The 27820-nt window shown below is 44.4% G+C and overlaps 3 protein-coding genes across 3 annotated transcripts in view; 2 read left to right on the forward strand and 1 right to left on the reverse strand.

Moving 5' to 3' along the window:
- Positions 1-2290: 2290 nt before the first annotated feature.
- LOC308293186 (CMP-N-acetylneuraminate-beta-1,4-galactoside alpha-2,3-sialyltransferase-like) lies at positions 2291-3163 on the forward strand (the record flags this gene model as incomplete). The annotated part of the gene is made up of 1 exon (XM_080735621.1): positions 2291-3163. One exon carries the CDS (start codon positions 2291-2293, stop codon positions 3161-3163), a length of 873 nt encoding a protein of 290 aa, XP_080591747.1.
- A 1531-nt stretch (positions 3164-4694) lies between these two features.
- On the forward strand, positions 4695-5609 carry LOC308293187 (heme oxygenase 2-like; the record flags this gene model as incomplete). The annotated part of the gene is made up of 1 exon (XM_080735622.1): positions 4695-5609. The coding sequence occupies one exon, from the start codon at positions 4695-4697 to the stop codon at positions 5607-5609; it is 915 nt and encodes a 304-aa protein (XP_080591748.1).
- Positions 5610-8373: 2764 nt separating this feature from the next.
- The window catches only part of pard6gb (par-6 family cell polarity regulator gamma b), a 53863-nt gene continuing 34416 nt past the window's right edge, over positions 8374-27820 (reverse strand). The window contains exon 3 of the mRNA XM_080735172.1: positions 8374-9973. Within this exon, the coding sequence (XP_080591298.1) occupies positions 8847-9973 (1127 nt within the window). The 3' untranslated portion in view covers positions 8374-8846. The remainder of the gene's footprint in view (positions 9974-27820) is intronic.

Below are 27820 nucleotides of genomic sequence, written 5' to 3' on the forward strand. Positions count from 1 at the left end.
GGTCTTTATGGATCTGTCTGTCGGGTCTGGGAGTCCTTCTTTTCTTTACACTACCGTGTTGATGATTTCGCTTGTCAACTGACTAGCGATCACGTGGGTCCGTGCCGCGGATGGTGGCGCGCGAGGGTCAAAAGCGATATACTTGTTGGATGACGTAAGCGCAGACACCGACACGCACACACAGTCACAGAACATTATGATTTCATTTGGCTCATTTATAGTTAACTTAGGGTTACACATCTCCATTCAGAAACATTGCCATTCAGAAGATTCAGAAGAACCCCCTGGTTTTGTGCTGAGTTTAGCTAATAGTCCAGTAGCCAGCCCATAGAGCCCCATTGTGAACCCGGACATTTTGAGTACCCTAAAGTTTTATGTTAGAAATGTTGAGTATGGGTCCCCAGCAGTTAGAAACTGCTGGATGCTAACTTGCATATGTTGGGCAATTTTCATAATTAGCATAATTAGATTAAATTAGCATAATCACCTATAATAATGGAAAATATGTCAAAAACTGATTGGACAATTTGAACAATATTGGAGTGGTTTTGGGGGTTATTGAGGATGCTGAATCCATTTCTGACATTTTCTAAATTCAAAACGGCCGTTTTAAACCGGAAATGGCCATATACCAACTTAAATTGGGATGATTTTGATACTTTTTTGTTGATTTTGATTATGAATTAAATTATAAATGTGGTTATTTATATGCTTATAGATTATCTGCATTTCAAAAGCAAAATATAGACAACCCACACAAATTATTAGAACAATGACTGTGACAATAGCCTATCAAAAATAGTCACTTCATCATTTGGAAAATCAACAAAAAAGTATCAAAATCATCCCAATTTAAGTTGTTATATGGCCATTTCCGGTTTAAAACGGCCATTTTGAATTTAGAAAATGTCAGAAATGGATTCAGCATCCTCAATAACCCCCAAAACCACTCAAATATTGTTCAAATCGGCCAATCAGTTTTTGACATATTTTTCATTATTATTATGATTATGCTAATTAAAGCTAATTATGCTAATTATGAAAATTGCCCAACATATGCAAGTTAGCATCCAGCAGTTTTTAACTGCTGGGGACCCATACTCAACATTTCTAACATAAAACTTTAGGGTACTCAAAATGTCCGGGTTCACTTTCTGGCTACTAGACATAGACACTTACATCCTGTAAGTGTCTATATATTAGCTAAACTCAGCACAAAAAGAAAGGAAACATTAATAATTAATTATATCTCCCCTTTAATAATATCAAATTGTTTTGTGTTTTATATCATTTTTATCGCTGATTTGTCACCTTTACAACAAGGTACAGCTTGTAAAGTTGTAAGCATCGGGCATTCGAGGCATGAGCTACACAGCCAAACGTGTGGGTAGTGCTGACCAGAATTTTGCCAAAATATGGCTTTCAATGCAAAATTCTCCAACATTCGGTCCGTTATTATATTATTAATTATGCCAAATGGTATTGTGTAATGTGTTTGATATCATTGTTATCGTCGATTTGTCACCTTTACAACAATTCATTAATAATATGTTTTTGTGCTGAGTTTATAATATTAGCCTACTATCAAAATGACTAAGTAGGCCTAGGCTACAAATACACAATGAGCATTCATGATTTAATGTTTATTTTCCCTGCAGCGAATCCTGGAGAGAATGTTGATATTTACAATTTTTTACAGCATTGGAAAACGTTAAGAATGTTTGTGTTATATCTGTCCTCCTACAGAAACCATATTAAAACAAAAAATATATTTTCCATTTTCATACATTTTTGAAAAAGGCTCTAGAGCCGCTGGTTGCTGACCCCCGGTCTATAGACTAATAGCTGTGTGGAATTCCATATTTGGGCTAGGTGCCGTGACGCCAGCAGGGCAGCAGTGATGTCATCATAGGACGGCTTGATATAATGATATTCAAACAACTGTGTGAGTAGACGAGAGAGACACATATAGGAGAAGACTGTTTTGTGTGCAAGTATTGTATTCTGAGGTTTGAGAGAAATTGATTTTCTCCAAAAACAACGTTCGGTGTGACCTGCAATAGGCCTACTGACAGACATCTGGCATAACACCTGTGCAACTCATCACCAGGTCCAGGACGGTACAATGCACGGGAGGGCCTTGCTCTTGCAGACCGTTCTCCTGCTGGGGATTTGTTGTCTTGTCTTTCCATGCTGGCTTATGTATTATTACGATGGAGGGAGTAGGCCTACAGGTGGTGGAGGGAGTAGGCCTACAAGTGATTGTATGCATGGCTTTTCATTTTGCAAGATGGCCAGCCTGTTCCCAGGATTTGGATCTGGATTTGGACCAGCTCCCATGTTCCTCAATCAAACCTTTAAACAATTCCCCAGCATCAGTGATTTTGTCCTCCCTTTTGGAATCAAAAATGCACATGAGAATATCATAGAGGACATTTTGTCTGCTACAAAAAACTACAGTGTAGGTGAAGAGCTGGACAGTTTAAAAAAACAATGCATCGTCGTGGGGAACGGCGGAATCCTGACGAATAAGTCTCTGGGCCAGAAGATCGATACGTTCGATGTTGTCGTGCGGTTGAACAAAGCTCCGGTGAAAGGTTACGAGAGAGACGTGGGCTCCAAGACCACCATGCGAATCTTGTACCCCGAAAGCTGCCCTAAAGAGACAGAGGAGATAGAGAACCATTCGCTGTTTGTCCTCTCGGCCTTTAAAGCTACCGACCTTGAGTGGTTCCGACACATGGTCTTCAAAGAGGAGCTACCTGACAAGGACATCTGGAAGTCAGTGGCACGGCATGTACCTAGAGAACCGGCAGACATGCGAATCCTCAACCCTTACTTCATCAGAGAGGCAGCGTTCAAGCTAATCGGATTGCCGTACAACGATGGTCAGCCAGTTTGGGATAAAGAGAAGGGAAATGTTCCCACCACGGGGGCAGTTGCCATAACGATGTCCCTTCACAACTGTGACCAAGTGACTGTTGCAGGTTTTGGCTATAACATGAGCGACCCCGACGCTCTTTTGCATTACTATGAAGACATCAAAATGTCAGAAGTGACAGTCAACGGCAATCATAACATAGTTAAAGAAAAGCAGTTTCTGGCCAAAATAGTGAGGGCTGGAGCTATCCAGGACATGACCATGGGCATCATCGATCATTGACTAGGGGTTTTCAACTGATCTTGACCCAGGGACCACCATCCTGATTAAGAGCAGCAAGGGTACCAAGTATTTTCTTTACCCTGGACCAAGTAGGACAGGCCAATAGTCAGGTAAATATGTAAAAAAGTTCACTTCCATCAGAAAGTGTGAAATCTTTGTTCGCTAAATTCAAAAATCGCACCGTGCAAATTGAGCGGTTTGTTTGGTCCGTGGTTTTTGGCTAACACGTGATGTCATGGACATCATGGACAGAACGGCTTTTGATTGGTCTGTGCATTTTTTTTTAAAATATATATTATTTTGCTGTGGCGCAGTGGTTAGCGCTTCGCCTCACAGCTAGAAGGTCCTGGGTTAGAATCCCGCTGGGGGACGCTGTAGGCACTGGGGGCGTGTTCCTTGGTGTCCATTGTGTCCATTGGTCAGTGCAAGAAAAAAGAAAAGAAAAACAAGAAAGGGTGACACAGCAAAACGCAGCAGGTGAGGACCCGGAAAGTCCCTGGCTCATCTGTTACTGGACTATTGGGACGGAGGAGGAAAATAGGGACTTTAAGCAATGACTGCTATGGGAGTCCGCTACGGTAACAGGACATGGGTCAGTGCTCAATAGATAAACCTGCTTGCCGCCGCAAGCCTTTCCTACTACGGCAGAAGCTACCTTTCCACTTAGTGTCTACAACGTCTGCTGCATAGACGTGTCACCACGGGAACCTAAGAGTTCAGTGAAAAGGCGTGGGAACCAGTCGCTGACGTCTGTTTGCTTAACGATTTTGACTGCTACGGTGATTGCGTCATATCAGCTGTACTTCCGCCTAACGGTGCCGTCCTGAAAACCGGTCCAAGCTTAAAGTCCCTAAAAAGTCCCACACTGCTACCTGAAAAGAGAATCTCTGAGCTGAAGCAGCGCTCATTGACTGAAGACTACCTCCACCACAAAATCTAAATAAAAACAAATCCATGATGACTAAATCCTATGAATCAAAGTAAGACTTAATGTAAATGTCCGGGAGGGACTAAATTGTGAAGAAGTCTTTGAAGGTTTTTTGAAAAACCTATGTCTCTATGTCAGTGGCGGTCAAACCTTTTCATGTCAAACCATCATGCCACAGACCCCCATCCCAAAATACTTAGTTCCAGCGACCCCCCAGAAGCAAAATTTGAGTTACAAATGTTCGCTTAAAAAAGTATATGGGCCTATATTCAAAGATTGGCACACATTTTCACGACTTTTCAAAAATAGCAGATCTACGAGCTCGCAGCGCGGCACTCGGGTGCCACACCGTGAGCTTGTATATATCTGATATTTTTCAATAGTTAAGCACAAAGTAATAATGCATTCCCATTGTACCCAGGGCCCAGAATTTGGTGCGAGACCCCTGGATGTCAGACCAGCATGCATGTGACATCAGTCATATGTCAGGCGTCTATATCTATGACATCACCAAGCCAGTTATACCTGGCAACCCGGTTATTATAAAGAAATAGAGTGAGAGGGGCCTTGAGTGGCACTATGATGTCAACGGAGAGGGTGGCGATGACTGTGACGGTCTCCAACGGACTACGGCCATCGCATGAAGGAAAGGATGACACGTTCGGTCCCGGTGACCTGTCTGACCTGCTAGCAGCGGGAACCAGAGAGGTTCACAAGCAGTCAGAGAACACCCAGTTTGTCAGAGACCTACTCAAGGGACGAATCCACGTAGAGCTGTTCAAGCTCAGTGCGGTGGCGCTTTATTACATCTACACTGCCATGGAAGAGGAGATTGAAAAGAACAAAGACCATCCTCAGTTTGCCCCTCTCTATTTCCCTACGGAGCTGCATCGTCGCAAGTCCCTGACCCGTGACCTTGAATACTTCTATGGCCCAGATTGGCAGAGCCAGGTCAGTTGCTCACCCGCCACCCAGGAATATGTGGCGCGCATCCGCCGGGTGGGCCAGGAGGACCCGGCGCTGCTGGTGGCCCACGCGTACACGCGCCAGATGGGCGACCTGTCCGGGGGCCAGGCGCTAAAGAAGGTGGCCCAGCGGGCCTTGAAGCTGCCCGCCACCGGAGAAGGCGTGGCGTTCTATCAGTTTGATGGCATCCACGGCACCAAGGCTTTCAAGCAGCTGTACCGCAGCCGGATGAACGAGCTGGCCGTGGACCCTGAGACCAAGCAGAGGCTGGTGGCAGAGGCCGTGAGAGCCTTTAAGTTCAACATAGAGGTGTTTGAGGAGTTAGCGGAGATTGGAAAGACCATCCAGGAGGATGTTTTTAAAAACACTGACATGCCCGTACATGGAGCCACCAGCAGATGCCCCTACTACAGGGCCGAAATTGCGGCTAGTAGTGGAACGGCTTATGCCTGTCAGCTAGCCATGGCCGCACTCGGGCATCCCGCGGGACAGGTCCTGTTTGCTGCTTGGGTCGCTGCTCTGGCTGGGTTGACTGCCTGGTACCTCATGTGATCCAACCCTTAGTTGGTGTGCTGCAGGCTGGAAGGGAGGGGAGGGGAGGAAAAACACAAAGGCCTAAAGGAGCAAAGTAGGGCTGCATAGCGCTTTCCTCGTGGACCGATGATGTGAACCATCCATTTCTCCTTAGCATTAGTTTTCTGGCATGAATAGTCATCTCTCAAGCCATTTTTGGTAGCTGTAGGCTATTGCCCCGTTGTATAGTTTGTTTTGGGGACAGGGGAATTGGGCTTTATTTACTTAAGTGTCCTATGTAGAGGGGGACAGGAAACTGAGGGTGGAGAAAGGCGGAAAGTGCATGCAACACTATAGGTCTCCAACCAGATTTGAACCGGAGACGTGATTTGATAGTTATAAAGCATTCGTTTTACAGCATTATTCATCACCTCTGTTAATTGAAACTGTTTTTTTTTATTCAACAAGGATAAACACCAAATGGGAGCACAGGTAATGTAGGCCTAGAATTAAATGAAAGTTGCCTGCTGCATACAAAGCACAAGCTGTCAAAAGAACATTAGAAATTGGGATAAACTGTGGCCATAAACCATGGGTCTTCAACAGGGGGTCCGGGTTAGGGGTCCTCAGAGTTACTACAGGGGTCCTCTGAATCTTTTAGTGAAAGTTTTTTCTCCTGTTTTATATTAACCACATGAACCCTAGTGTCCATATTCTGAAAACCTTAGCCAAAAAATAGCAGATCTACAAGCTCACAACGCCTCACAGCTGTGAGCTTGTAGATCGTCTATTTTTTAGCAAAGAGGTTTGGTGTAGAGGGGAAAAAGAGCAGACTAAGTACAGAGAGAAAGGTCAAGTTTATTAACCATTGAGTTCATGTGGTTAAATATCTGAAAACACAAATTGACATGAATCCAAAATACACTGACGATCGTGCTGTCAAACGATGAAACTATATGGAATCAATGATAAGATTGTGGGGGTCCCTGCTTCATCTCTCTCTCAACTAAGGGGTCCTTGGCCTGAAAACGTTGAAGATCCCTGCAATAAACCATTTAAGTTGTAATATTTGCTGCCATCTGCCGGCTCTCACACACACACACACACACACACACACACACACACACACACACACACACACACACACACACACACACACACACACACAGAAGCCAGCAGGTGGCAGCCTGTTACAACATACAATATTACAACATAGGTAGTTTATGCCCAATATATATTTCTACCATATATTTTTTCATTTACTGCATCCATCTCCACCAGGCCAAGGCCAAGGACAGATCAGCATCTAACTCTGCACACTCCCAATAGGCCAATTAAGACACTCCCCCCCCCCCCCCCCCCCCCAAAGTAGTCTTCAGCCTCTTTTTGGACTACTCCACCTTATAATCAATTGTTTCCCCCTCTTTGGATAAGGACACAGCTGAACTCCCCATACAGGCAACAATCATTTTCATAGATTTTACACCTATAGGCAGGCTGTGTCAGGTGACCGGCACACATGGTGACAATGATCCATTAGCTGTTAGACCAATGTGTCACCCCAAGTAAACATTGCAGATAAGACTTCATTAGCAGATAGGTGAAAGCGTTTTTTTTTAAGAGGCCCTTCCTGTTACAACATTCCTGCAGTCCAGTAGGGATGGCAAACAGTGTGAAATGAACGCTACCGAGATGCCATTGTCTCCCTGCTTGGCACTCAGCAACAAGGGTTGGATTGGGGTGTTAGTCCGATAAAATTAAGGCAGAGGTTGGACAAAATTGTATTATTTAGTTTTTCAACTGATTCTGTTAGGACATTAGGTCTACTAGCCAGGATAAAAAATCTACCATGATCTGCTCACTGCAAATACCAAATGCCAAATCAAGTTGGGCTCCCATCGACTTTCTATACAGGAGGAAAATACCCAGGAAAAAAATCTGAAGATTTGCCATTTCAGATCACAACAAGTGACAAGCCAGTGGGCCAATTACATGAGTTATATTTCGTCATTGTCGGGTGGAAACCTTGTATGTCCAAAACCATTTTAAAAATTATTTAAACTAGTGAAAACAGCCGATCTACAACACACAACGCCTCGCACAGCGAGGCGTTGTGTGCTTGTAGATCTGCTGTTTTCACTACTTATGTGCAACAGCCTTGTATGATGAACCAGGGCTTTGCTTTGCGAAAAAATGATACATTTGAAACTTGGAGATACGAGGTTTCTGCCCGACAGTGACGATTTACTTTGTTGGCCGCACAGCCCCCAAAATGGAACGAAGGCCGACATTTTATTTTTATTTTTTTCCTAATGGCCGGCCTGGACCGGCCGGGAATGAACCGGCCGTTCGGGAGTTGGCCCGCTTTTCCCAATGGCCAGCACGTCCCTGCTCTGCAACAAGGGTTGGATTGGGGTGTAGGCCTACGTCCTTGCGACAGTGATGTTCAGGGGTGCCTCAAGCTACATAAACAGGAGATCTGCCCTTCTTGGCTTGGCAAGGCTTTCAATTATTTTATAGGTGGCCTTCCTACTCTTAACTGTCGGGAGACAAAACTGAAGCTTTCAAAGGATCGCTGCTTTAAATGTCACGTAAAATAAATCAAAGCAAATTTAAATCCTGATGCAAAAACACATTCATAAGCAGTGAATTTGTTAGGCTTAGAATAATTTATTGGAGCAGATACAAAGATTTCATCAGAAACACTTAAAAGACCTATTAAGAAATTCAGAAAGTTTACACAGCATTTATCAGAAATATAGAATTACTCTTTAAAATAAAAAGATCATAAACAAAACCTCATAGTTGGTCCCAGTAAAAAGAATGAGAGAATTGTATTAAAAGTGGTCACTAAGAAGGAAAACAGGCTGTGGACGCACATTCAGATACCACGGACTAGCCTAAAAACGGTTACCCGATGTCGATTACATACATACATACATACAAATCTTTTGTGGTAAAACAAAGAAAACGTTTAAAAACAAAGAATGCAGACAATAAACTCTCCTTGTTTCCTGGTTTACAATTCCTTGTTACCTTTTATCTTGTAAAAAGGAAAAAAAAAAAACTAAAGTTACAAAATTAGTTTGAGGCGCTCATACTCTTATACCCCCCAACCTGGGATGTTCCCGTTCCAGTCTCTGTGCAGTGGGGATATTTCTGTACACGTGTGTGTGTGTGTGTGTGTGTGTGTGTGTGTGTGTGTGTGTGTGTGTGTGTGTGTGTGTGTGTGTGTGTGTGGGTGTGTGTGTGTGAGTGTGAGAGACTGTGTGTGTATTATAGGGTAATAACGGTGCCATCCTCCTCCACCCCGCCCCTGGGCAGTGCCAGGCTGTGTCGTGGGTCTGTTTTCAGGGAGCTGAGGATTTTGTGCAGGCTGCCATTGCTGTGACGGAGAGCAGGGTTGCTGCTGTGGTGCTGGGGCTGAGTGTGGTGGTGGTGCTGCTGCTGCTGGTGGGACTGGGGGTGCGGGTTGTGCTTGAGGTTCAGGTCTCTGTGAAGCTGGTAGCTGAGGCTGCTGTGGTGGTGAGAGCCCCCGCTGAGGCTGCTGTGGTGGTGAGAGCCCCCGCTGAGGCTGCTGTGGTGGTGAGAGCCCCCGTTGAGGCTGTGCTGGGAGTGGAAGGAGGCGGTGGAGACGACGGAGGCGGGCCGCGGCGTGGGCGGGCTGGGGGGTTCCGGCAGGGCCGGCGGCGGCGGCGCGGCGACCAAGCGCGACGCCTCGGACGCCACCGACGCGTTGGACCTCCGCGACGGCCGCTTGATGCTGCTCTCGATGACGATGTCGGCGTCGTCGTCGCTCTCCAGGTCGTCGGGGTAGCCGTGGGCCCCCGCGCTCAGGATGCCCGACGTGGCCGCCGACAGGCTCGGGTACCCCGCCGAGCCGCTGCTGTCGGAGGACTGGCCCGAGCTGCCGGAGATCCGGCTGCTCCGGACCACGTTGTTGCGCTGGTTCACCGGCTTGACCGTCACGATCAGGTTGTGGCTGTTGGCGATCATCATGTCCGTGACCTGGTCCAGCGACTTGCCCGTCACCTCGATGCCGTTCACCTCCAGGACCTCGTCGTTGACCGCCAGCAGCCCCGTGCTCTCGGCCAGGCCTCCCGGGACCATCCGGGAGATGAAGATCCCCGGGACCTTCTCCAGGCCGTGCGGCGTCACCCGGACGCTGGTGCCGTCGCGGATGTAGAACCCCAGGGGCTTGTCCGAGCCATGGCGGTAGAGGCGCACGCGGCGGTGGGACTCGGGCAGGATGTCCACATCTATGATGGAGGAGACGGGCCGGAAGTCCTGCGGCATGCCGATGCGGATGTGCGGGCGCTTGCGGTTCACGTCGTTGTTCCGCAGCGCGACCACCGCCTTCTTTCTGCGCGTCAGCGTGCCAAAGTTGGCGTAGTCGACCTCTTCTGCAGAGATGAGAGAGAAAGAAGAAGAAAAAAGATCTATGAGAACTTGTAACTTATGTTCAACTTGTAGAACAGATATACAACCAATAACTTATGTTCCACTCATAAATTAATAGTAATTAAATTCACATTAACCATTTAAGCCCCCTTTCTAAAATGGGGATTGGGGATTAACTCACGTGAGGATCTGCTATTTTGGCTATTTTTGAATAATGAATCCAATAATTGCATGCCCAAATAGGGATGCCAGGGTTAAAGTGGTTAAAGTAAAAAAGACTAGCTCCTTATTAAAGAAAAACGAATGAAATGCCAGCTAAAAACGAACGATGACATGCTGGAAGGAGTACTTGAAGAAATGTAACACAAGCAGCTCAGTAGCTGTCTGTCTACACAAGTAAATCATGCCGCAAGAGACTTTTTCCTGTCTCTGAAAACTCACAGGCCTGACGCACAGATGTGCTTGAAAATACCATTGTCTGTAGAAGCCATGTTAACCATGTTTCATTTCTACGGGTCTTCATTCCATAGCCGGACAATGCATTATGTGTTATTGTAGCCATTAACAGGCCTTAACCTTCTCGCGCATAAAGAAGGATCCTATAATATTTTAAAATAAAGGGCAAACCACGTGTTAAAATGTGAAGATGATGACATGAGTGCACGTCAGCTTTATTTGCATCTTCTTGCAGCAAATTGAGCTGTGCCAATCCCGACACGGTGTGTGTGCCGAGTGTGCAGAACGTTCCTGTGTGTGCTGCTCACTGCCCACCCTGGAGCTACTTACGCAGCTGCCGTACAGAGTAGGGGCACAAACATGTAGATTATACACGTGCACGGACGCAGGCACTCACACAAACTTTATAACGTTTTATAACCTGAACTTTGATCTAAAATGTTCGGTGCCATGGCATTGGTCCGACATCTCATTGTTCCTACATCCCATTAGTCAGAATCTGGTGAATGTTAACCTGGTGAAAAATACTATGCCTAAACCTAAACCTAACCCTAACCTCAGTATAACTAAGCCTAAACCTAACCCAAACCTCAGTAAAACTATGCCTAAACCTAACCCAAACCTCAGTTAAACTATGCCTAAACCTAATGAGATGTAGGACTTATGGGCAGTCCCCAAAAGTTCAACAGCTCAACTGAACTATCAAAACCATGCCTTTCTGGAATGAAACGGTGAGAAGATTAATATTACTTGCACCAGTTAAAGCACAGATTATCTGACCATCGAGACTTTCAGCCAAACCTAGATCATTTTCAGTGAGGTTGCTCGCTAAATGTTCACGGTGTCTGTTCAAAATGTTCAAATTGCCACAAATGCTGGTTGCTTTTCATTTGGTCTCCAATTTAGTTGTTGCCAAACCCCCCACAATTTGTTCTATGGTCCCGTCAATGTTCACTGTTGTTGACCCGTGAAGTGTGTGGACAACCACATAGATCAGTGGTTCTCAACCTGTGGGTCGGGACCCCCAGAGGGGTCCCCACATTATTTTGGGGGTCCCTAGATGATTAACTTAATGTGCAACATTGTTTTCCCACACAACAGTAAAAAAAAAACAACGTAAAGTTTAAGTGTATAGATAGAGGGTTTATGCACATTCCTAAAATGACAATTTAAACATTGGCCAAATTGTCAAATATTTGAGGCAGAAATTGTGAAAATAGACGATCTACATGCTCACAATGCCTCCCTCAGGCATTGTGAGCATGTAGATCTGCTATTTTCACAATAGAACCGTGTTATACAAAATGTAATGCCTCAACTCTTAGTACTAGTCAGGGTGGGGGGTGGGGTGGGGGGGGAGTCCCCAGTTAAAATATGATTATTTTGGAGGTCGCGGCCTGATAGTCACCAGGCACTTCTTTTCACTTGAGTGAGTAGTTTCACTGTCTAGAAGGGAGCGAAACGCATGCTGAGGTCCCCCAGTTCCACCTCCCCTCTGAACAGGCAGCACCTCAACCAACCAGTGGGAGTTGCTAGTGCAACAAGAATACACAATCCCCCGTTAGGCTTCCCACCACCACCACCAACCAACACTAACAATTGTATTGGTTAGTGCACCAGGCCCGGCAGGGGGTATCGCCGTTGGGAACCTGAGCCGAGCCTCTGCAGCAGTCTGTGTTCTCTATGGTAGTGGTTCTCAACCTTTTCAGGCCGCGACCCCCAAAATAATCATATTTAAACTAGGGACCTATCCTGACACACAAGAGTTGAGGCATTACATTTTGTATAACACGGTTCTATTGTGAAAATAGCAGATCTACATGCTCACAACGCCTCGTTGCGAAGCGTTGTGAGCATGTAGATCGGCTATTTTCACAATTTCTGCCTTTAATATTTGACAATTTGGCCAGTGTTTAATTTGTAATTTTAGAGGTATTAAAAGACCTTGAATTGTCACTTTAGAAATGTGCTATATACTCAAACTTTATATTGGGTTGCTTACTGTGTTGAGTGAGAAAACAACATTGCACATTAAGTTAATCATCTGGGGACCCCCCAGAATAATTTGGCCCACAGGTTGAGAACCACTGCTATATGGTACTGTGGCCTCATTTTGACTACCATTTAGAAAAAGAGAGGAGAAAAGATGGAGGCCAACTTGAGCAGTGACGGACCACCAAGCACTTTACTCTGTGGAGTCACAAATAAGAGGAAAAAGAGAGGATAAAATGCTCTCTTCTCTTTGATGGATAGTGAGAGAGAGAGAGAGAGAGAGAGAGAGAGAGAGAGAGAGAGAGAGAGAGAGAGAGAGAGAGAGAGAGATAAGAGCCCTATGTTAAATAAGCTCTCTTGCTCCCCTTCTCCAGCCAACAGGAAATCTGGACACTGCAAAGCACCCTGGGACAGGAAGTGACGGTCCCCAGACGAGTGCATCGGTTCCACTGCTGCCATGGCAAGAGGAATGAGTCATCATGACCCTACTGTTTGTTTGGGACACCTGCATTACACAATAAAGCAAAAGTGGTGTGTGTGTGTGTGTGTGTGTGTGTGTGTGTGTGTGTGTGTGTGTGTGTGTGCGTGTGCGTGTGCGCGCGTGCTTACAGTACATCGTTAAATATTTATTTATTTAGGTGCTTAAGTTGTGCACAGGATGCCACTACCACTATTTTTGTTGCAGTCCATCCATCTTCAACCGCTTATCCGGAATCGGGTCTCGGGGGTAACAGTTCCAACTGAGACCTCCAGATTTCCTTATCCTGAGCAACTTCCTCCACTCCCTCAGGGAGTATACCGAGGCGTTCCCAAGCCAGTTTGGAGATATAATCCCTCCATCTGGTCTTTGGTCTGCCACAGGGTCTCCTCCCAGTGGGACGCGCATCGAGGACCTTCCTAGCAAGGCGCTCGGGGGGTATCCGTACTAGATGCCCGAACCACCTAAGCTGACTCCTTTCCAAGTGTAGGAGCAGCGGTTCTACTCCAAGTCTCTCTCGGATGACTTCTCACCCTATCCCTAAGGGAGATACCAGCCACCCGTCTGAGGAAACCCATTTTGTCCGCTTGCACCCACGACCTTATACTTTCGGTCATGACCCACACTTCATGACCATAGGTGCAGTACCCCCTCACACTGATTTCGGGAGCCACGTACCCCCTTCAGCTGACTACAGTAATTTTGCTCATTAAATGTACATGTAAAGTCCAGTTCCCATGCCAATATGTTCAAAATAAAACGGTATAATGGCAAATAAACATTGCTTTCTATTCAATAACAAATACTAGTCAAGGTTATTGATGTTATTGATGTAATTTGGTTCACACAAAGTCATCATTACCCATAGCAGTAAAAAAGACATTCCCATTTGCTCCTGTACCCCCTGCATTACCCCCGCATACCCCTAGGGGTACACGTACCCCCATTTGAGAAACACTGCAGTATGCCATTACAGTGATTACACTAAGACAAGTAATGGACATTCAGAGCATTTTTCTGGGGGTTATAATTCTCGCACGCTGAAGATAGCTGATCTACAAGCTCACAACGTGGCGCACCCCAACATGGTGTGAGTGTGAGCGTGTAAGTTTGCCTATTTTCGGCACGCAACTAAATACAGTATAAATCCAACTATACGGCCCTGACCCTGACTCATCACTTTTCTACCTCTTCCTCCTCCCATCCTGTGCAGGAGGAGGACAGCCTGTTCCAATAACGCTTTGCAAAAACACACCGTACCGTTAGGGAGGTGTTAGGAGGGGCAGGAGTGTCACACCAAATTCTGGGCCCTGGGTACAAGGATTCACCGCGGGCCCCCTCATGAATGTTCTTCATAGGGAGAGGGGGGGTTTATCCCATTTTGACTGGGAGCGCATTATTACACGTTATTTTGTGCTTTAACGATTGAAAAATAGCAGATAAACAAGCTCACAGCGCGACGCGAGCTTGTAGATCTGCTATTTTTTTTAAAGTCGTGAAAATTCTTTGAATATTTCATGTGGAGGACCCTCAAAATGACATGTATTTGGTCACGGACCCCCATCTCAAAATGTTTAGTACCAGGGACCCCCCAGAAGCAAAATTCGAGTTACAAATGTTCGCTTAAAAAAATACATATATTCAAAGATTTGCACACATTTTCACGACTTTTCAAAAAATAGCAGATCTACAAGCTCGCAGCGCTGCACCAGTGCCGCGCTGGCACCAGTGCCGCGCTGTGAGCTTGTATATCTGCTATTTTTCAATAGTTAAAGTTTCAATAGTTAAAGCATAAAATAATTAAACCCCCCCCACCTTGGGCCCTAGTAACTCAGTCCTCCCCCCCCCCATTCTGACGCCCCTGGTTAGGAGAACGGTCAATTGAAAATAGCACTCAGTCAGCAGCCGAGGTGACATGAAACGGCTGGTCGGTCGCTGCTCTGCGGCCCCCATGTGGAGCAGCAGATGGCCTGGAAGGGATCCGGAAGGCCAGTCAGAGACCCCCAGAAACCACATAAACTCAAAGACAAGGCAGGGGCAGATTTTCACATAATATGTCTCTGGCTGTGCCAGCGCGTGCCATGCCACTAGCAAGCGAAAGTGTTTTAACTGGCTGACAGAAAGAATAGTCTGGAAAATACCTTCTTTTTCAATGTCCAGCTGTGGTGAAATGTGTTTCTAGAGCAACCCCCCCCCCCCCCCCCCCCCACCACTCTTATTTGTTTTTCGCGAAAGCTTCTGAATGTCGTCAAGAGTATGGAGCGGTAGAGGGTATTCTTAGTTTAGTGTGTACGTCGTGGCAGAAGTTGTTTTGATTGAATCCAGACAAGGCATTTTTGCTAAAGGCCTGGAATTTCTTGCCACAAGTGCAAGTCTCCCTGATGGGAACCATATTGGTGGGAGCCCTGCCGACTCTCATTACAGGTCCTTTGGTTGCGACGCCCTCGCGGTCCACGCCCTTACCTTGTCTAAAGCTTCAGTCCTGCGTTCACTTGGAAAAGATGCAGACTGAAATGCAGTGGTGGAAAAAAGTACTCACGTATTTTACTTTAGTAAACGTATCAATACTGCAATTGGAAATACTCAAGTAAAGTACAAATACCTCAATAATTGTACTTAAGTACAGTACTTAAGTAAATCTACTTAGTTACTTTACACCACTGCTGAAATGCATGCATAGAGTAATAACTATTTTTCTAAGTAATATGTTTCACAGATGCAGTGGGAAAAAAAAACATAGAAATCTCCTATTGGTTTTATACTGGTCTTTTGTAGCCGGGCGATCGGAGATCTCTGCTGACCCGTATGTCTGGTGCATATTAAATCCAATGTAGTGGCTAGGAGTAGGAACGGTGGCCGCAAACGGACACCCACTAACAAACATACTCCCACTGCTGACAACAAATCATATCACCGGCCCAACATGACGGAACACCCTGAAGAAGGGATGGGACAATATGAACATTTCATATCACGATTATTTGTTGATTTATGATATTATCACGATACTCAAATAATATCCATTATCCTGGGGCGGAACATTTGCCAAAAAATAGCAGATCTTGTGAGCTTGTAGATGGGCTATTTTTTGGCAAAGACATTTGATAGAGAGTGGAAAAAAAGACTGTATCAAGTACGTATATTATAAGTACCTTTTTACCAATTATAGAGGGTTTAAGTGGTACTGGATATGCAGCTAGGCAAATAAAAGGTGAATTGAACCCAGTGCATAACAGAGGACGATATCACAATATATTAAATCTCCACGATACGATTAACGTGTATTTTTTATCACGATAAACGATAATATCGCTTATCGTCCCATCCCTACCCTGAAGTCAGTCATTTATTGTTTTAAATCTTAATTGTTTCCACCCAGTTATAGCCACTACAGTGAATACAGACGTCACTAGATGTATCAGCAGGAGGTCGTCTGGCAACATGGGACTAGTAGACTATAATACTGCAGTTTTTACAAGCTTAAAGACCCAGCGTGCACTTGATATGTCTTGATATGTCTAGCGTCCCAGTTGCACAGTCTTCATCTTTATCACTATTTTATGGGTGTGACATGCTACAGAGAGGAAGTGGGGGGGGGGAAAAAAAAAACACCAGGCGCATGAGACCAAAGCAAAGCTTGAACTACATTCCCTTGGTAACACAAGTCTGCAGAGCAACCCCAGATTCCAGAACCCTCGGACGCCAGAGGAATGGGATATCCAGTAACAGAACCAGACGCTGGCACCAGAACTCTCTCTCTGTGTCTGTCTGTAAGCATGGGATACTGGCCTCGTCAGCGAGCAACCCTCAAATGGGTTTTTCCATTGCAAGATTAGCCCATTCAGAACGGGTACACACTTATTGTGTATCATTATTTTATGCTTTAACTATTGAAAAATAGCAGATATACAAGCTCACAGCGCGGCACTGTAGATCTGCTATTTTTGAAAAATCGTGAAAATTAGAATTTTGACACGATTCTATAAGTGTCTTTTGAATCATTGAATCAAGACTTTTTGAAAAACCTATGTCAGCAATCTGACCAGCCATCGTCAAAGAAAAGGTCCTTTTCACTTGGAGCTGGAGCTCAGTTAGTCTGTTCTTGAGAGACTACCATGTCAGTGGTTCTCAAACCTTTTCATGTGAAGGACCCCCAAAAATGATATTTATTTGGCCACAGACCCGCATCTCAAAATATTTAGTTCCAGGGACCACCCAGAAGCAACATTTGAGTTACAAATGTTCGCTTTGAAAATACATATATTCAAAGATTTGCACACATTTTCATGACTTTTTCAAAAATGGCAGATCTACAAGCTCGCAGCGCTAAACTCGGTGCCGCGCTGTGAGCTTGTAGATCTGCTATTTTTCACTGGTTAAAGCATTCAATAATTCAAGGCATAAATGGGTTAGAAGCTACAGTATGTTGCGTTACTATGCTACTTGACTGCATTCCTGGCCTGGCAGGTATCGAGCTTTAGCGAGAGACAGAATGTCTTCAGAGTGAACAAAGGTAACATTCTGACTTTCTGAGTTAGAAATAGTTTGTTCCTTGCTTTACTTCATAATACATCTCAAATAATAAATTGAAGGTGCATTTAGTTACTTTTTGCATTCAAAATATATCAATTTTATATAACTTCCCTCAGGGGTGCCCGCTGGCCTAGCGGTCCAGGGGCATATAACACATGGGCTCTGATGCCTGACAGTGACAGCGTGTTGCGGGTTCGAGTCCCAAACCCGACAACATTTGCTGCATGTCGTTCCCCGTCGCTCTCCGTTTCCGGTCTACCTACTGTACTCAATAAAGGCCCCCCAAAATATCTATAATAAAATAAATAAAATCCCCCTAATTTAAATCAAAGATATACTGTATACGGTATATATATTTTTTCCTATTTTACTTTTCAGTTGGTTTCTTTTTTGGTTGTTGATGGTTTTGTGCAACAAACCGTATTTATGCTTTACTACTTTCAACTTGGCATCACCATTTTAGGTGAATAATTTGTATAGCTCAATGCGATGCAGGCTTGAAGATCAGCTATTTTCGCTAGTCATTGCACAGTTAAAGCTATACTGTGTAAGTTGCTCAACTAGTGGTCAGTAGCGGTAGAGCAAACCGCGGTCGCGTCTGCTTTTTTCGGCCGTTTTTCGCCGCGGACCGGGCCTTCAGACCACCGCGTCCGCCTCGACGAGACACATCCGTAGAGGTCTTCCGTGTCCCTCTACGAGCAGCGGTTGGGGAGCTACATGCTAGACTCCTAGACCAGTGTAAACACTGCAGTGTACTTCCTGAAGGGCCCGGCAGTGTATGATCTGGGCTGTGATTGGCCGGTAGGGAGACACGTGTACAGAATGATGCATATGAGGTAATTTTGCTGGGAAAAACAGCCCCGGTCACGGCCACCAGGGCTCAGTAGAACACATATAAAGAAAAGGCTTTGGGAGCTGAAATTAACAGAGTGGGTGTTCTAAAACTTTAGCGATTTAATAATTAGGACAATTTTAAGATTTATTTTATTAAAAAAGTTACATAGTATAACTTTAAGTATATATTAGGTCCTTGATGCTTGATCACGTCTTCCAAAGGAGCAGCAGAGGAATGATGCATCAGTTTCTACATATTACAGGACCAGAACAGCCAAGTGTGAGACAGACAGACACACACACAGCACAGGGATTGTGGTACAGACGTTGTAGACTCAGTGAGCACCGTTTGGCCCATCAGACACAGGTTACTGTAATGTCTCCTGACAAAACTAATCCGTACCTCGCTGAAGAATGATGGTTAAGCCAATGTGAACCAGCCGATCAAAGGCCGGCTGGATCCAGACATCTGTAAGCCCCAAACTAGTCACAGAACCCAAGCCTATTTATTATACACGACGAGTGATTCAATTGGACTTTTATTTTTCATCTGTTATTATTTATATTTTATAATAAAATGGAATAATTGCACTTGTGCGCGCAAAGACACACACACCCTGCATTTACCGACAAACTCATTCATTCCTTTCTAACCAAAAGCTAAGGCATGCTACTGCAAATCCAGCCAAGGAGCACGGTTAAATGCTGACAGAGATGGAGGGGAAGAAAACACATTAATTCACTTAAATACCGAATAACTTTTGTGGTTAACTAGCCAAGACTATCAGTGAGAGTAACGTGAGAACTTTCTCAAGGCTTAGTGGATAAGGACAGACAGATTATGAGTGGATGGACACAGGGAATTCTACTTTGCTTCTGTACATCTTTTCCTCACTATTGCCAAACTTCACTGATGCAAAAATGACAAAATGAATGGTCAACCAACTCACCATGAGAAATTAGGTGTGTGGAAAAAAGCTCTACCAAGCCCACCTGACCTAGCTCCCACCCCCAGCCCACATAGGGTCAGGGTTTAGGGGTCAGGGGTCAATAGGAGAGCGGGTGGGCGACTGCTCTAAACTCTGCTCTCTGTTTCTAGCCGTGTATGTGTGTCTGTGCAAGCAGGGGCGTCACAAGGGGTAGGAAAGTGGGACTGAGTTACCAGGGCCCAAGGTGGAGGGGCCCTATAGTAACTTTAGCTATTGAAAAATAGTAGATATACAAGCTCATAGCGCGGCACCGAGTGCCGCGCTGCGAGCTTGTAGATCTGCTATTTTTGAAAAGTCGTGAAAATGTGTGCAAATCTTTGAATATGTATTTTTTAAGCAGACATTTGTAACTAAAATTTTGCTTCCGGAGGGTCCCTGGAACTAAATATTTTGAGATGGGGGTCCGTGGCCAAATACATATCATTTTGGGGGTCCTTCACATGAAAAAGTTTGACCATCACTGACATGGAAACATGGGTTTCTTGCACACTTTTTCACAATTTTTCAAAAATAGCAGATCTACAAGCTTGCAGCGCGGCACTCGGTGCAGCGCTGTGAGCTTGTATATCTGCTATTTTTCAATAGTTAACATTCACGGGAGGCCCGCAGTGAATCCTTGTACCCAGGGCCCAGATTTTGGTGTGACGCCCCTGTGTGCGAGACACATCAGTGGAATGTAGGGCTTCATGTTTCAGAACAGGTTGAACACACAACAGGCCTTGGACCACTTTCTACTGAAAAGCAAGCAAGATCTTCCAAGCCAATGGCATCTTGGTAGCCTTCACAACCTTGGACTCGCTATAAGCAACTTAGCCTATTTTTTTTTCCTTCTTTTTTTTCAGATTTAAAAGCATCTTTGCCTTGTGTCCTTTAAAGGACAACTTTGGTTTTTAACAACAAGGGTTCATATTTTAGATTGTAATTAGAGAAAAGAAAAGATGAGTGTTAAAATGTTTTCATTTACTGCGTTCTATTGTTTTAGCGATTTTAGTATTTTGATTTCAGTGGGTGGGGGCATGCGTACAAGTGGCTAAATATGTCTTTTTAGACACACATGAAAGATTGCGGTGCATCTTGGGGATGGGCTTATTGTGTCTAAAAATACATATTTAGCCACTTGCATGCATTCCCCCAACTAGCATGCATGCAAATCAAAATCGGTAAAATCACTAAAATGATAGAAAGAAGTAAATGAAATCATTTTAACACTCATCTTGTATTTTCTCTAATGACTATCTAAAATATGAACCCTTGTTGTAAAAAAACAAAGTTGTCCTTTAAAATAAGCTAAATGTAGAAAGCTGGTTTGGAAGGTGAAAGGGACAGTCAGTCAGTGACTGAGGTTGTACTAACGGTTTTTAGACAACAGAAGCTCGCTAAAGCTAGCTAACATCTGCTTCTGGCTTCCCTCTCGCCAGAACCATCCTGATCTTTCCGTAATGAAGCCAACGAGAAAGGAAAGTCTTTGTTCCACTGAAGCCCACCTATAGTTAACTGAAGCTGTGAAAAGAAGGCCCTTGAAACAGGTCTACTGCTTTTTCATCGTCTATAATAAAACCCAGGAATCTAAAGGAGGTTTATGATGGCCTATTAAGGCCTCCCCACACACTTTGTACTGGCATGGCTTCTTACATTCACTACTGGCCCAACATAACCATAAACAACATGGTGGAATGGGAAACGTTAACAAACCAAAGCAAAAACATATTTCCATTTCGAACCACCGCTTTGTGTGCTTTTTTACGCTTTGCTAAAAAAATATTTACGACAAGAGACGGCTGTGCTTGATTAATACTTCAATTATATGGGAAATTTGATAATAGGAAGTAAGTGGGGGCTAAGGAAGTGCGTGTGCTGTGTCGTGTGTACACCTCTGCTAGCTAACCAACAACACCAACACCAAAGATGGAATTCAGGGCTTGTAGAAGCAACAGCACAGAAAGAATAGAGATACGAATAAAGATAAAGCTGAATAAATTATCTTTCAAAAAATAGAGTATAAATATAATCTATCATTCATCACCAGTGAATATATAATGTTCACGGAAACTGTTAAAAAATGAAGGGAACTAATCTCCTCAATTCTTTTGAGCAGTGTCTATCGGCCATGGATATATATGAATGGATAGGCTATGTACCAACTATCAACAGGGAATATGAGCCTGATGTGAAGATGTACAGTCTATCAACAATAAATATCTGAATGTTTCTGCTGGAAACACAAACTTAGGAGTTTACACAACTTTGATAATCCATTTACCATCGTATCATCTCATTCATCTGCAACATTACAGGAATGCCCTTTTCCTTCCCTCGTTATACAATAGTAACTGAAGAAACTACATATTTTTGTGAGGGTGTTTGGAGTACGGTTCCATAGGTGTGGCATTTCACACCAAGAGCTCTGAAAGCTGCACTCGTCGTCTCAGATATTTGTGATACGTGTGCTGGCATAGCGGTTAAGAGTAGGACGCTGCTGGAGGTTCGACTACTTTCCACAGGAGTTATTAAATATCGTCACCGTCGGGAGGAAACCTCGTATCTCCAAGTTTCAAATTTGTACTTTTGTAAAGCCCTGAATCATCATACAAGACTGTCGCACAGTAGCAAAGTCGCAAAGTAGTGAAAACAGCCGATCTACAAGCACACAACGCCGTTGTGTGCTTGTAGATCTGCTATTTTCACTAGTTTAGTTCATTTTTAAAATGATAGATTCAAAACGAACGGTCTTGGACATACAAGGTTTCCACCCGACAATGACAAATTTCATCTGTGTAATGTACACATGTACGCAACATGCAGACATAAGCCTGTATGAATGGAGACCTTTATGCATATTGGTCAACAAACACGTGTGACTGCAGTTATCTGTAAGCGCAGTGGTGGTGACAATAAGCACCCTTCAGTGCAGCCTTAGGGTTGTGACCCGCAGAGGAGGCGCTGGCATTTTTACACGTTGGTGATCACCCTCACACTACTCACCCAACTGGGTCACTTAAAAACACTTCTCTTTTAGATGGACATTTACGCCTTCACAGGAGTCTAAAAGGCTAACTGATATTGCCAACATGCTGCACTAATAATACTATATTACATACAGTATGACACATGACACTATGAAGACAAGAATATGTGTTGACTACATGGAAAGCAAGGGAAGATTATTTGAGGAGAGGCCATTAACCACATTACTCGTAGCATCCCTATTCTGGGCATGTAAAATAGACTTAACATTTGGCAAAAACAGCAGATCTGTTGCCACGTGTCGCAGAGCTTGGCTGTTTTTGAAGAATGTATTTGGTGTAGAGGGATAAGAAGGGGCCAAATATATTGTAGATCCCTGGGGCTGGGAGACGTAAGTCAACAAAGTGGTTGTGAAGTGCTTGAAACAGATTTGTGCAAAAATAAACTAAATATTTAAGGAATTCTACCCAGATTGGAGATTGCTTTCAAGAACGTCAAAGATGGGCAATGGGCATGTATTCCTAAAGCAGTGGTTCTCAACCTGGGGGTCGGGACCCCCAGGGGGAGGTCCCCAAAGTATTTTGTGGGATCCCCAGATGATTAGCTTAATATGCAACATTGTTTTCTCACTCAACAGTAAACAAACCAACATAACGTTTAAGTGTATAGAGGGTTTATGCACATTTCTGACAAATGACAATTTAAGGACTTTTTAATACCTCTAAAATGACGAATGAAAAACTGGCCAAATATTAGAGGCAGAAATTGTGAAAATAGCAGATCTACATGCTCACAACGCCTCGCAAGAACCATGTTATACAAAATGCCTCAACTCTTAGTGCTCGGCAGGGTCCCCAGTTAAAATATGATTATTTTGGGGGTCGCGGCCTGAAAAGGTTGAGAACCACTGTCCTAAAGAGCGATGGCGAGAACTTTGCCTTTGATCCAGAGCAAGATGCTGGAACTGTATCCTAGTTATGTCTAGGAAATAGGTCTCCTTTCTCCTCTAGCTCTCAGTCATGGTCTTTCCCTGGCTAAGCGTGACAAAGTGCTTAGTGACAGAGCTTGGAGACCAGAACCACCGCCACAAAGACAAAGAGTATAACGCTGAGAGACCCCGATGCTTTTTACATTAGGTCACTGGCTGCTGTGGCAGTGGGCTTCATTCCTGGGTCTAATAGAGAGAGACACACACACACACACACACACACACACACACACACACACACACACACACACACACACACACACACACACACACACACACACACACACACACACACACACACACACACACACACACACACACACACACACACACACACACACACACACACACACACACACACACACACACACACACACACAGAGAGATAGAGTCTTCCCACTAGCAAAGCCACCAGCAGTAAATTGCATGGAGTGGAGTAGAACGAAATGAAACAACTCATGACAGAGCAGAGCAAGCTTTACAAAATGCAGACGAACACAATACTGTAAAGTAAGAGTATACCGAGTCTGAGTCAACAACACCCCGTAGCCCCCACACTCCTCATTTACAATAGAAAGGACTCATTTCAGAACGCACAATAAAATGCAGAGAGCCTTGAACACGCATTTTTATCCCCATAGTGTGAGGGCCTGAATTGATTGATGGTCGCATGGCAACCCTCCACTGCTCAGTGGAGTGGAGTTTTTTGAAAGGTGGAACCTTATGCTTAATGTGCGAGGTAGCGTAGGACACCAACTAGGGATGGGACGATAAGCGATATTATCGTATATCGTGATAAAAAAAACACTCACGATAATCGTATCGTGGAGATTTAATTTATCATGATATCGTCCTCCGTCATGCACTGGGATCAATTCACCTTATTTGCCGAGCTGCATATCCGGTACCACTTAAACAATAATTGGCAAAAGTAAAGGTACTAATAATATATGTACTTGTTAGTCTTTTTTCACTCTCTATCAAATGTCTTTGTAAAAATAGCCGATCTACAAGCTCACAACGCGTCGCGACACGTTGTGAGCTTGTAGATCCGCTATTTTTTGGCCAAATGTTCCGCCCCAGGATAATAGATTTTGATCGCGATAATATCATAAATCGCAATTTCTTTTGTCACAATAATCGTGATATGAAATTTTCATATCGTGCCATCCCTAACACCAACAATATACTGTAGCTGATCTACAAGACCCCAACGCGTCGCTTCACTCCTGCATGTAAGGAATTATAAAGCAGGCTTAACCATACCACTTTCTACCATTCAAATCAGAAGAACAATCAACTCAAGGAACAAGATAGCAAGTACTTTTCTCCCCGTCTAAAGTACTTTGCCTGCCAGGACAAGGAATGTAATCAAGGTAGCATACCAACATAATGTAGATAGCAAAGCTTATCTAACAATCCCCTCCCGTGCAAACAAACCACATTTCATAATAAAATAATTCTGGATGTTCTGTACTGTACTGTAGCATATACAGCATAATACAAAAATGGCAAGGAATGGGCAAATGCTTTGGAACATTTATGACTATGGCCAGTCCTGTAGACATATTTTACATGAATGCCATTTTCCTAGAGATGTTACATATGACATATATACCATATATGGTTTCTATGCCTCAAACTATCCATATGCTTTGGGCATATATGACAGTCTGGATTTCTCATAACATTTCTGTATGGGTATTCCCTGTTGAAAATGGCAGGGAGTGCGTGTGTGTGTGTGTGTGCGTGCGTGTGTGTGTTCAGAGCATGCGTGCGCACTCGTGTGTGTGTGTGTGTGTGTGTGTGTGTGTGTGTGTGTGTGTGTGTGTGTGTGTGTGTGTGTGTGTGCGCGCACACACGCACACAGCAGTAGACTCCTGCCAAGATATTCAAATAACACTAACATGGAAAAAGTGAACCCAGACAGAAGAAGGGACGACTTCTTTTTTAAAACAAGCAAACATATTTCACATTCTTGTTGGGGTGGCTGAGGCTGCTAGCAGTGCCTGGAAATGTGGAGCGGCCTGAAAGCGAACACAGTCACTGACAGCTGCCGTGTATGATGAACTTACTGGAAGCTCCTCTGGGCTTGTACCACACACAGACAAACATGGATATTTAGGCTGTGTGTGTGCGCGTGTGTGTGTGTGTGTGTGTGTGTGCGCGCGTGCACAAACAACTGCATACCATAATCAGCTGACCACCTAACAGCTAACCTGTTCCCTCAAGAATAGGCGTCTGAACTCTGAAGTCGTGTTGTGTCTCAACAAGTGGATTAGGAGCACAACAAAGGCAAATTATCTCACAAGGTTGACAGAGGACAAATACTGTATTGTGCTTGTTTGACTTTACAAGCAGTCAAACAGGATTTTGACAGCATGACATGTACCTGTACAAGTATATATTTTGTAGACCTTATCAATCAGCTGATGGCTACTCAGATATGTATGATGAGTATGATGAGGGGTTATTATGGGTAAGTGTCTTTGTCAGGAAATAGATACCTTTATTATCCCAATGGGGGAAAATCAGTTGCCCAGAGGCAGCACAGCAGTATAAGTTTATCTACAGTTACAGAGAAGTATGAAAAAGATAAAAAGAAAAAACAAGAACAGAGTAGAGAGTACAGTAAGTACAGTAAGAGCAAGGTACAACAAGAAAGGGAACGAATAATATATATACATAAAGTGTCCTAAAGCACAACTATCAATAACATAATACAGTGCCCAAATCAAAGTGACCATAACAGTCTGCTAGTTAGGAACACTGACACGTATCCCTGGATGGGCTGGGAGGGCAACCTTCCTATTACCAGCCACCCATCAATATACTGTACATCAGGGAATCCCAAACCTTTACATGTCCCAGACTCTCAAATATGCTCTGTTGTGGCACCCTTGTTGTGAAATGCAATGCATTGTGAACATGAGCTATTTTCGGTTATCTTAATTTCTTTTTGAGAAATGTTGACAATAATGACACGCCCAAAATAGGGACGCTAGATTTAAACTGGTACAATAATCTTACGAATAGAATTAACGCAATCATTTATTTGGTCATTTTTCTATCTTTTCCAAGTGCCCACCCTGGCGACCCCTCCGAGGGCTGGAGGCGGCATGCTGAAAACCATTGGTATATCATCACTGTCGGGCAGAAACCTTGTATGTCCAAGTTTCAAATGTGTATATCTTTTCGCAAAGCAAAACCCTGCTTCATCATACAAGGCCGTCGCACAAAAGTAGTGAAAACAGCAGATCTACAAGCACACAACGCCCTCGCGCCGCGAGGCGTTGCATGCTTGTAGACCGGCCGTTTTCACTAGTTTAAATCATTTTTAAAACGATAAATACAAAACAAACGGTTTTGGACATACAAGGTTTCCACCCGACAACGACGACGACACATTATGTCTTGGCTTAGTGCTGTCAATGCTCCTACTGCACATTTAGCGCGACACGCCCTCGGTGGCGCCCGCCCCCAACCCCCACTTTCTCTCTCTTGCACTTAGCGCTGCTGCATGCTGCTGGGGCCGACCCAGTGCACATCTGGGACAAGTTAAACAGGGCTGCCTTAGCCTGCTCAGCTCCGCTCTGGCTGGCTGGGTCTGTGCGGGCAGGGTGGGGAAAAGAGCACGCAGTCGCAGGACTGAAACTCCCTGTGGGGCCCCCAATCACCACCCACCCCCAACGTTACTCAGACGCATCGCATTTCTACAGGTTACAACACAGTCAGCGAGGGGGAAGAGAGGGAAACTTCACATCAGACTGCCATGCACACCAAAACGTATACCTATCGTATGCTTGATTATTAGCAATCCTCAAGCCTGTACTGACAAAGTATTTCATACGTAAAATGCCATAATGGCAAGTGTTGGCGTCTCTTGGCTGGCTTTCTGTCCGACTGAAAGACTTCTCTTAATCGTGACTCAGGTCCTCTGTGGTAGACTTTCATAGAATAACAATAGGTTTAAATGTAAAAAAAGAGAAGGCACACACACACACACACACACCACACATACACCTTTAAGTACCTCCCATCCTTGACGAGTTCACATATTGTTTAATGAGCACTGAACTGTAAAGATTGGTGCTCAATTTGATTTGCTTAATGAGAGTGGTGGAGAGAAATTAGTATAGTTTTCTGGCTATATCCTCGTTTGAGTATTACGCATTATATTAAGGGGAAAGGGAGCATTTTCTGGAAACCGGGGGAGGGGAAATTGCTTTTACAACTTCATCCAGCTGATGGGGTTTAAGTGTCTTGCCCCCTGCAAATATCGGTCCCAGCTCTGCAGTGGACATGCAGACTGTGTGTTTGGGTGGGGGTGAGGGGGTATGTATGCACCAGGTTCCTTGTTTGGCCAACCCGATGCGCGTCACAGCACATTTGTGCGGGGACTGCCCATAAGTCCGAAGGTTCATCCGAATTTAGTTAGGGTTACTGAGGTTAAGGTTAGAGTTAGGCATAGTATTCTTAACAAATTCGGACTAATGAACCTTCGGACTAATGAACCTTCGGACCAATGCCATGGCACCGTTTGTGCCGCGTCACGTTTTGCATCGTTCCCGACTTTTGTGACCCTGAATAGGGCGGCGACAGGCTCCATGAACAA

The sequence above is a fragment of the Nannobrachium achirus genome (assembly GCF_963921795.1).
Source record: "Nannobrachium achirus genome assembly, chromosome: 10".
Taxonomy (NCBI): Eukaryota; Metazoa; Chordata; class Actinopteri; order Myctophiformes; family Myctophidae; genus Nannobrachium; species Nannobrachium achirus.